The sequence below is a fragment of the Leptonychotes weddellii genome, unplaced genomic scaffold (genome assembly GCF_054177405.1).
Source record: "Leptonychotes weddellii isolate Sample4059 unplaced genomic scaffold, ASM5417740v2 HiC_scaffold_5091, whole genome shotgun sequence".
NCBI lineage: Eukaryota > Metazoa > Chordata > Mammalia > Carnivora > Phocidae > Leptonychotes > Leptonychotes weddellii.
Genome location: NW_028018394.1, coordinates 1 through 11,223, shown reverse-complemented (window position 1 = coordinate 11,223; position 11,223 = coordinate 1). Strand labels below are relative to the sequence as shown.

At 43.4% G+C, this 11,223-nt stretch overlaps 1 protein-coding gene across 1 annotated transcript; it reads left to right on the top strand.

The window, feature by feature from the left end:
- The first annotated feature begins 344 nt into the window (after positions 1–344).
- Positions 345–8,327, top strand: LOC145719536 (FRAS1-related extracellular matrix protein 1-like). The gene is made up of 3 exons (XM_081811014.1): positions 345–665; positions 3,908–4,016; positions 7,627–8,327. The coding sequence occupies exons 1-3, from the start codon at positions 411–413 to the stop codon at positions 7,782–7,784; spliced, it is 522 nt and encodes a 173-aa protein (XP_081667140.1). The 5' UTR covers positions 345–410; the 3' UTR covers positions 7,785–8,327.
- Positions 8,328–11,223: the final 2,896 nt, after the last annotated feature.

The following is an 11,223-nucleotide window of genomic DNA, read 5'->3' as shown; positions in this document are numbered from 1 at the left end:
ATTATTTGTTTCAGAGGTACATGTCTGTGATTCAACAGTCTTGCACAATTCACAGCGCTCACCATAGCACATACCCTCCCCAATGTCTATCACCCAGCCACCCCATCCCTCCCACCCCCCACCACTCCAGCAACCCTCAGTTTCCCTTTTTTGCAACAATTAAATTAGAACCTGTGGAGATGGAGCTTGGGCATCAGTATGTGTTTAAAACTCTCCAATGATTCTAATGTGCAGCCAGGTTTCAGGTCACTGCCAGACACACCGTCTACATACTATTAACCATGTATGTGATAGCTTCATTCATATTGTTTCCCCTTCGTATTTTCTTTCCCCTTCAAAAGTCAGAGAGTGCGTGGTTGCCCGTCTATATCAGAGCTGGCTTTCCTAATCAGATTCCAAGGGCCGCGTTCATGGCCATGTTTATTCTGGAAGTGGATCAGTTTATCCTGACCTCCTTGACTACAGCCGTCCTGGACTGTGAAGAGGATGAGACCCCTAAGCCCTTGCTGGTGTTCAACGTTACGAAAGCCCCACCCCAGGGCTACGTGACTCATCTGTGGGATCACACCAGACCCGTCTCCTCGTTCACCTGGAAAGATCTGAGTGACATGCAGATAGCCTACCAGCCACCGAACAGCAGCTATTCTGCACGGAGACATTACGAGGTAGGAAGAAAGGGAGACAAAGCGTCTGGCCCGTCTGCTATCCACAGAGTTACTGAAGAGGCAGGCCACTTCCCTGCACCTTCAGGTTAGTTTGCACGTCAGTGCCTCAGAAGAGAATCAGTCACTGTCAATCTAGATGCAGATTCAAATGCTCAGAGGAGCCACTGGTGATGCCAATGAGCAAACCCGCCTGGGGGGAGACGGTGGGGAGTGGAAGAAAGAGCTGACAGTGTCAGAGGCCGCTGCATCGGAGCGCTAGTGATTGCCATCCTGTGTGAATACAGACAAATCGGGACGCACCTAGGGTAGTCTTAGCTCTTGTTCTTCAGAGGACTTGGAAATCTGTAAGTGTTTTGTAAAAATGTTTTAATTTTTAAATACAGAGTACATATTAAAGGTTCTAAAACATATTGTGCCAGCTACAAAATACTTCTGAGGGCCACATTTGGCCCAGAACTCACCAGTTTAAGAACTCTCATGTCCTTGACAGTCTTTCTGCCTGGCATAGGCCATGGAACTTAGGGATGACTTTGTCTACAATCCTTTCATTAACAAAGTCTTTTTATTTTAAAGATTTATTTATTCATTTGAGAGAGAGAGAGCACAAGTGGGAGGGGCAAGGGGAGGGAGAGAGAATCTCAAGTAGACCTTGTGCTGAGTGTGGAGCCCCATGTGGGACTCGATCCCATGACCTTAAGATTACCACTTGAGCTGAAACCAGGAGTCGGACACTCAACCCACTGTGCCACCCAGGCACCCCTCATTAATAAATTCTATTATTCCTGGAGCACCTGGACGCCATTAAGCGTCTGCCTTCAGCTCAAGTCTTGATCCTGGGGTCCTGGGATCGAGCCCCGCATTGGGTTCTCTGTTCGGCAGGAAGCCTGCTTCTCCCTCTCCCACTCCCCCTGCCTGTGTTCCTTCTCTCGCTGTCTCTCTCTCTGTCAAATAAATAAATAAAATCTTTAAAAAAATAAATCCTATTATTCCTTTTTGTTTGGATGAGTGTTTTACTGGGATCCTTAATTTTAATGAATAATGCCGACTCAGGACAGGACATTCCATAATCTCATTGGATGACTAATTTCTCTATCAAACACAGGAAAGTCCCCTTCCTGTCTAAACCAAGTACCTTTGGCTGCTATTCCAGCCTCTTTCCTCTAATTTTGTTTTGGATGGGAGTTGAGAACAGCTGGTGACAGTCTTCACAAACTTACAGACCTACCAGCAAGTTGATTGTAACAGGATGGAATGTTTAAATGAGCGGATTGATACAGACTTGACTTCAGGTTTATTAAGGAAAATGAGTGTGCCTGGTGTTCCAAATTGTCCTTCATCTAATTTAGGCATTTTCAGCATTTAGCCTCCAGGGCGACAAAAGACTTCAGACTGTAAATGCCATGCTTTTGCCCTTTCCTTTTCTTTTTTCTTTTCTTTTCTTCATAATAGTAAGTGGCAGCTGTTTTTTTTCTTTCTTCCTCTGCCTCCCATTCCTTCCATATTATAAAGTAATTTCTCATTCGACGCCCAGTTTTACCTCGAACTCATAAATAAAGCTCACCTGCTCTGGCTGCTTCCTATGTGTCTTTTCTGGGGTCATACAATGTAATCTTAAAGCAGAACTTGTTCAAATGTGTGATTTTGCCGTTGTTCTTAGAAGGTGACTCTCAATTTTCTCAGTGGAGATTAGGTGCTTTGTAGATTACATGGACTGGAAGCCCTGGGCTCAGTCAGCCACCTGGGGTGGGACCCCTGAGGGCAGAGCAATGTCCAGGGCTCCTGAAGCTAGCTGAGCCTTTCCTGCACTGTAATGCCAAGGCGGTCCATTCTTTCAGCCATGAAAATTCAAGCTTATTTTACTAGGTACTCTGTTGGTTTGAAAACAGTGTTTCTTAGTGAGCATGTGACCTACAATTTCATATGGCTCAACCTAATAGATATTTACATTACACCTCCAAAACACATCCCTCCTGGGTTATGGTTCCATTTTTAGTCTGTTACTGTGGCAGCCTTGAATCTGTTTCTTTTGTGAGGTAGCTGATACATTGCCGTTTGATAATTTATGCTCTCTAATGGACCAAATGGACATTCAATGTCAAATGGACATTCTTCAAGAATGGGCATGTGCCTTGCATTTCTGTCTTATAAATCATCCTTCCCTGTCAGCACCTGGTGCAATATGTGCATCATACATAATGAGGTTCTAAACTTAATGGGGCACTTGGGTGGCTCAGCTGGTTAAGCGTCTGCCTTTGCCTCAGGTCATGATTCCGGGGTCCTGGGATCGAGCCCTGTGTTGGGCTCCCTGCTCAGTGGGGAGCCTGCTTCTCCCTCTGCACCCCCCACCCCCCGCTCGTGCTCTGTCTTGTGCTTTCTCAAATAAATATTTTAAAAATCTTATCATATAGCCCCATTTATTAGCTATGGATTTCATGGAAGCAAATACAATCTGGATATTTAAAAATATGTTTGGAGAGATAGATGCCTGTAGACCAGGGTCTCTTAAAAGCAGCACCACTGGCCATTTGCACTGGATAATTCTTTGTTGTGGGGGTTGTCCCGTGCATGGTAGTAATAGGAGCATCCCTGGCCTCTATCCTCCATTTAGTGGCCAGTAATACTGCCCACCACGCATACCCATTTGTGAGACCAAAAATGTCTCCAGACATTCCCAAATGTCCCCTGGGGGAACAAAGTCCCCTTACTTAAGATGCACTTCTTTAGACCTTATACCTTTGAGAGAGGCTTGAGTGGTCTGATGCTGGTCTCCTGAGCAATTGCAGGGACCCTTCTTCAGTGTATTTGTTTATTTCAGGTTAAAAACTTCTTTTATGGAGAGGAAAATTTAAAAATACTGTTAACTAAGGAACAAAATCTAGAGCCTGAAAACGTGATACCAGGCTGTCGAAAATGAGATCAGGCGGGGCGCCTGGGTGGCTCAGTCAGTTAAGCATCTGACTCTTGATTTTGGTTCAGATTGTGATCTCAGGGTTGTGAGACTGAGCCCCGCATCGGGCTCCACCCTTAGCAGGGAGCCTGCCTCTCTCCCTCTGCCCCTCCCCCTGCATGCCCCCTCTCTCTGTCTCTAAAATAAATAAATGAATCTTTAAGAAAAATGAGATCAAGGAACAGCAGAAACCTAAATCTGTTTTGCCTCCATCTGTGGTGTCTGCCCCAGGAATAATGGTATTTTATGTTATAAATTGTCAATGTGTGATTCTTATGCAACGGTTTGTTTACAGGTGGAGGTGGAGGTTTATGATTTCTTCTTCGAAAGGAGTGCACCTATCACTGTCCACATCTCCATCAGAACAGCGGATACAAATGCCCCCCGAGTGTCCTGGAACACAGGTGAAGCTCCGTGTAGGGCATCAAGCTACAGAGCCCTGAAGGGAGGACGGGAGATTATATGGGTCAGGAAAGAAAGGTCGTTTCTTTCCATTTCACGCATGAGGCAGCTGAAACCCAGACCAGTGAAGGCAATCAGAGAGTTGTTTTTGTTTTGTTTTGTTTTTCCTACCAGCAGGGTGAGAAATTTAAATCCAGGATTCCTGTGTGGTGAAGCCAAGTTTTTCCTCTGGAGGAGCTAAGCCAGAAGGGAAACCTTTCAACTGAATGAGGCCAGAAAGTGACTATTTGTGATATTGAGCTATAATTGGACAGAGAGAGAAAAGGTCTCCAACTCTGACTGTTCAGAGGTGGGAAGGAAGATGTAGACTAATTCATTGTCCTGTTTTTAGGACATGCAAGGAAACCATCATACGTGAATAAAGAGCTTAAACTGCTTTATTTATTTTAAAAGAAGGTCACTTCTGAGTGGTCTTTAATGCAATGTATATAGTTAGATCAGATGTAAATGTGGAATGTAAATGAAGATTTTTTCCTTTCCCACTGATCCCACTGATAGCATTCAAAACATACTTATAAGTGGCGGTTGTAGGTTCTGTTAAGGGGAAAATATCTCTGATTTACATCCTCAAGTGGTGGCTTAAACTTGTCACTCTGTGTGTATGTGTGTGTGCGTGTGTGTGCGTGTGCCCTTGCACGCGGGTACACACACACGTGTTTGTATGTGTGTGAGTTTCAGTTGTGAGGAGAACATTGGTTGAGCAGTCTTGCTGCTTTTATGTCCCACTCTACTTCTGTTAGAGGGATAATGAAAGAAAAGAAGGAATTGATAACCTGAAGTTTAGTAATAATCACATATTAAGCGGATTATTGCTTGAGTGTAGAGATTTAATAGTCTGTATAAGCTGTGAAAGCTTGTGAAGAGAGCTCCAAATCCGGTTTGGCTACTTTGGACATGAGAATCTTTTTTAAAATGAATTTTTACTTATTATGAACTTAATATATGTTCCTCATTGAAAACTTGGAAAGTACATTAAACCATAAATTGAATGAATGGATAACAATGATAATAATAATGCATGGATAGTAATGAATAAATGAATGAAACAGTAACGAATGAATAGTACCATTTATTACTCCACCATGAAGACAGACCACTGCTAATATTTTGCTCTCTATACTTCCAGTCTTGCTCTTCTGCTGTGTCCCATGATGCCTTGTACTATGGTGTACCAGACACTCTTGGCTTCAAAACCCTTATTACCAGTCACAGAGATTTTTTATTTTTAAAGATTTTATTTATTTATTTGAGAGAGAGAGAGAGAGAATGAGAGAGAGAGAGAGAGCACGTGAGAGGGGAGAGGGCCAGAGGGAGAAGCAGACTCCCTGCCGAGCAGGGAGCCCGATGCGGGACTCGATCCTGGGACTCCAGGATCATGACCTGAGCCGAAGGCAGTCGCTTAACCAACTGAGCCACCCAGGCGCCCCCAGTGATTTTTTTTTTTTTTTTATTTTAAGTGGGCTTCACGCCCAGCATGGAACCCAATGCGGGGTTTGAACTCACGACCCTGAGGTCAAGACCTGAGCCAAGACCAAGAATTGGACACTTAACTGACTGGGCCACCCAGGCGCCCCTCACAGAGATTCTTTATATGTGCTTGTCCTCCATCCCTTCTTCCCTCCCTTCCTTCTTTCCTTTCTTCCTCCCTCCCTCCTTTCTTCCTCTCTCTCTCTCTCTGTCTCTCTTTGTCTCTCTCTCCAGACTGTGTATCTTATCCCAGGTTTCCTAGTCAACAGCCCTTGATGCAGGTCAAATAAACTAATCCTATACTGCAAACAAGAATGAGAGGGAAAGGCAGTTGTGGGAAACAGATAAAAAGGTGGTGTGACTAGGTTGATGAGGAAGTGAGGTTGGCTGCTGTTTTGGGCTGGTGTCTCCAGGAGACGGAGCCACTGTGTGTGGGCGGAGTCAGAGGTGGGCTGGGGAAGATGTGAATGGTCTCTCTCTCAGCTCCTTCCCATCTCCTGGCTCACTGTGGTCAGTTTGCCTCCCTGGAGGTCAGCTCCCCACATGTCCATGATGAGCTGCCTGGCCCCTCTTTGCGGCTGCTACAGAAACTCCCTGGGTCCCCTGGTGTAGGACCTGGCCGTGGTCCTACGGGTCACAAGGGTAGGTCATGCCACAAGCTGGCCCTTGCCCAAGAGGATGGTTGAGGTAAGCAGCCACACACCAGAAGATGAGGCAGTGGTGGCAGCTGGGACTTTACACTTGTGGGGACTGTAGGGACCCACATGGGGCTGCTGCTGTGAGAAATCAGGCACATGGTCACGGCCGGGGGGTGGGGGTGGGGCAGGGGAAGCTGGGCAGGTTTGAAAGGGAGCGTCATCTGGTCCACCAGTACACTGCCTTTAAGTTTTATCAACTTGTTTCCTTAAAAAGCTTTGCTCCCATTTAAGATTCTCTGCAATCTGCCAGCTCCTGGATCTCCTGAATAATGGGAATGGTTGGTGATGATGCTGTCAGCTCCCTATTTTTCACTGGAGTGTTCTGTCCAGGATCTATATTCTTGCTGCTCTGAGCAGCACTTTCCCTCTCTCCCTAGATTTCCTCCAGCATGCTGGGTCCAAGGAGAAGGTTTTATTTCATTTCCTCTAGTTACAAAAGTCCGTTCTTTACTAGAGTCTAGAATAAAATTCAGCCCTCATTGCGATGTCAGACACTTCATGTCTAATATCGTTAAACACTCCCTTAGCAGAGTAGCTCTGTATTTGCACAGTTACCCACTTTACATTCTCTGTCCTGTGAGCTACTCTTGCACTCCTAACTTATATGGAAAAACTCTTTTGATTTTTTGGCCCGCTTAAAATATCTAGATGTCATCTTTGAAAAATTCCTTGTGGACATTTTTGAACTAGAGACTACCATGAACATAACATCCATTCTTTCCTTTATTTATTTTCTGGCACCACCATGCCTCCAGTAGATATATAAGGAACCAGTTGTCAGATTGGGATTAATAGTATTAAAAGTAGAAATATTACAGGGCGTCTCAGTGGCTCAGTCAGTTAGGTATCTGCCTTTGACTTGGGTCATGGTCCCAGGGTCCTGGGATCGAGCCCCGAGTCGGGGCTCCCTGCTCAGTGGGGAGCCTGTTTCTCCCTCTCCCACTCCCCTTGCTTGTGTTCTCTCTCTCCCTCTCTCTCTCTGTCAAATAAATAAAATCTTAAAAAAGGTAGAAATATTACTGAAAATATGGGGTGCCTGGGCAGCTCAGTCGGTTAAGCGTCTGACTCTTGGTTTCAGCTCAGGTCATGTTCTCAGGGTCATAAGATCAAGCCCCGCATTGGGCTCCACGCTGAGCATGGAGTCTGCTTGAGTTTCCCACTCCCTCTCCCTCTGCCCCTCCCCTCTGCACTCTCTCTCAACTAAATGAATAAATCTTAAAAAAAGAAATATTACTAAAATAAAAGCTAAATTCAAATTTCTTGAAAAGCTTTCAAAGATACAATTTTCAGCTAGTATCGTGAGTGAAAATTCATTAATCTTGTCTTAAAGTAGGCATGTTGACATGTCACAGAACTTTCTAGAACACTTTTCTGTTTTCTCTTGTAGGTCTGAGTCTTCTAGAGGGGCAGTCTCGGGCCATCACTTGGGAACAGTTTCAGATTGTCGACAATGATGACATCCATGCTGTCCAGCTGGTCACCGTGGGCGGCCTGCAGCATGGACGGCTTACACTAAGAGGTGAAAGATCAGTCTCTCTGACCTAGAAGAGAACCTGAGAAGTATTTTCTCCAAAGGCAGATCATATTTGACAGGATGTACATAGCATCTCTTGGGCCTTGTAGAAGGAGTTTGGAAGTTTTCCTTCCATTTCTAATTTTTGGAACAATTGTTAGATCTTCTTGGATAGAGCCCGTACTTATGGTATAGTGCCCTTCTTCATCTCTGTTTACAGTCTTTGGTTTAAAATCTAGTTTGTCTGTTGTAAGTATGGCTACTCTGGCTTTCTTTTGACATCCATTAGCATGATAGATGGTTCTCCAAGCTCTCACTTTCAATCTGCAGGTGTCTTTAGGTCTAAAATGAGTCTCGGGGCACCCGAGTGGCTCAGTTGTTGTGTCTGCCTTCGGCTCAGGTCATGATCCCAGGGTCCTGGGATCCAGCCCCGCGTCGGGCTCCCCGCTCGGCGGGAAGCCTGCTTCTCCCTCTCCCACTCCCCCTGCTTGTGTTCCCTTTCTCGCTGTGTCTCTCTCTGTCAAATAAATAAATAAAATCTTGGGCGCCTGGGTGGCTCAGTTGGTTAAGCGACTGCCTTCAGCTCAGGTCATGATCCCGGGGTCCTGGGATCCAGCCCCGCATCAGGCTCCCCGCTCAGCGGGAAGCCTGCTTCTCCCTCTCCCACTCCCCCTGCTTGTGTTCCCTCTCTCGCTGTGTCTCTCTCTGTCAAATAAATAAATAAAAATCTTAAAAAATAAATACATAAAATAAATAAGTAACATGAGTCTCTTTTAGGCAGCATTTGTGGATCTTGTTTTATTTTTTTAATCCATTCTGATATCCTATGTCTTTTTATTGGAGCATTTAGTACATTTATATTCAGAGTGATTATTGATAGATATGAATTTATTCATATTTGTATTGTATTACAAATCCATTGTATTACCTGTACGGTTGGTGTTTCTGGAGATGTTCTCTATTCCTTTCTAGTCTTTGTTGCTTTTGGTCTTTCTTTCCTACTCAGAGAGTCCCCTTTAGTATTTCTTGCAGGGCTGGTTTAGTGGTCATGAACTCCTTCAGTTTTTGTTTGTCTCAGAAACTCTTTATCTCTCTTTCTATTCTCAATGACAGCCTTGCTGGATAAAGTGTTCTTTGCTGCATATTTTTCCCATTTAGCGTGTTGAATATTATCATGCCACTTTCTTCTGGCCTACCAGATTTCTGTGGAGAGATCTGCTGTGAACCTGATTTGTCGTCCCTTGTAGGTTGGGAATTTTTTTCCCTTGCTGCTTCCAGAATTCTTTCCTCATCTCTCTGTTTTGCAAATTTTACTACGATATGTCTTGGTGTTGGCTGGCTTTTGTTGATTTTGATGTACCTCTTGGATTTGGATGTCTGTTTCCTTCGGCAGATTAGGGAAGTTTTCAGCTATGACTTGTTCAAATAAATCTTCTGTCTTAGACCTCATTTCTAAATAAATTGTCATATCCAGAAAAATCTGGAGATCTTGAAACCATTAGCTTTTGTGTTAGGGTACTCACATCAGTGGATGACCATTCATTTATTTACCTATTTATTTATTGAAGGGGGAGGGGCAAGGAAGAGGGAGAGAGAGACTCTTAAGCAGGCTCCATGCCTAGCAAGTAGCCTGATGTGGAGCTCAGTCAATTAAGTTGGACACTTAATTGACTGAGCCACCCAGGTGCCCCTGGATGACCATTTATGAGTAACATCTTGTACTTGGCTCATTATTTAAATCTCAGATGCCATGTAGTACTCCTTCTAAATATACTCTTCAACTGATGATCTTGTCCCAGTTGGAAGACAAAATATTTCCTTCTCATTTCTCTGATTCAGAAAAATGTATTGAAAAACAGAAAAACTTAGTTTTTTTTAATATTTGGTAATCATTATGTTATTATGTTAGTAGCATTATGTTATTATGTTAATTATGATTATAAGGATAGTAGTTAACAAGGTAATAGCCTTAATAAAATAATATTCATATTGTATGATAATATAGTCCATTCCTTATAATGAGCTCAGAGGATTTAATTCAGTTATCCTCTTGGTATTCCTAACTATAAAGCAGAAAGGGAGCTCTTATTTATTATCATTTGTGATTAGGAATTCTGAAATCAAAAATGGAATGATAAATTCTCTTGCCTAATCCCAGAGGAGTAGGAGATCAGCTTAAGCCTGGGTATATCAATTAGGGTAGATGTTCAGCTGCATGTAAGGGAAACCCAGCTACAGTGATTTAAAAAATTCAAGAGTTATTTTCCTCATGTGACAAGTTGCCCAGAGGTAGGCATTCCAGATCCACGATGCCAGGAGCTCTTTCTGCTCTGACAGTGGTCACAAGATGGTGCCTATACCTCCAAACTTTGGGTCTGCATTCCAGGAAGGAAGAGAAGGGAAATGAAAAAAGTTATGTTAATTAATCTGCTCTCTCTAACAACTTTTTGCAGGAACCTGATACTGTGGGTTCCACTTAAATCTACCAAGCACATACTACCCCCTAGATGCAGTGGAGTCTGGTAACCTGAGTATTTTTTAATGGTCATATTGCCATTCCAAATAAAACTAGCATCTGGTACCGGTGAAGAAGCAGGAAGTGGCTACTGGGCAAGTAACCTGTAATGTCTCTTATACAAGTGTTTAATCGCTTATTCCCAGAAGGTTTTTAAAACAACCATACAGCGTAGGGAGACTGCTGGGGCACTTGCCACCAAGAATTGTAATCACTTCTGCAGAGTGAAGCAATGTTTACTAATACTGTAGAAATGAAGAGTAGAGTGGTAGCGCATGATGATGTGGCTCAGAGGAGGTAGATAATAGTACTAATATTTATTAAGTATTTTCTTTGTGCCAGATACTATACAAAGCATTCTACATACTTTATCTTGTATCAGCTTTATGAAATGAAGTAGTATTATTATTCCCACTTTACAAATGGGGAACCTGAGATTTAGAGAAGTTGACTTGTCTAAGGTTATGTACCTAGAAAATGGCTGAACTGGGCTTTGAACCCAGGCCATTAGATATCAGAGCTCTAGCTCTTGGGCAATAAGCCAGTGATTCTCAAACTTTAGCATGTGTCATACAGACCAATGGAACAGAATAGAGAACCCAGATATGGACCCTCAACTCTATGGTCAAATAATCTTTGACAAAGCAGGAAAAAACATGCAATGGAAAAAAGACAGTCTCTTCAATAAATGGTGCTGGGAAAATTGGACAGCCACATGCAGAAGAATGAAACTCGACCATTCTCTAACACCATTCACAAAGATAAACTCCAAGTGGATGAAAGACCTCAATGTGAGACAGGAATCCATCCAAATCCTAGAGGAGAACATAGGCAGTAACCTCTTTGACATCAGCCACAGCAACTTATTTCAAGATACATCTCCAAAAGCTAGTGAAACAAAAGCAAAAGTGAACTTTTGGGACTTCATCAAGATAAAAAGCTTCTGCACAGCAAAG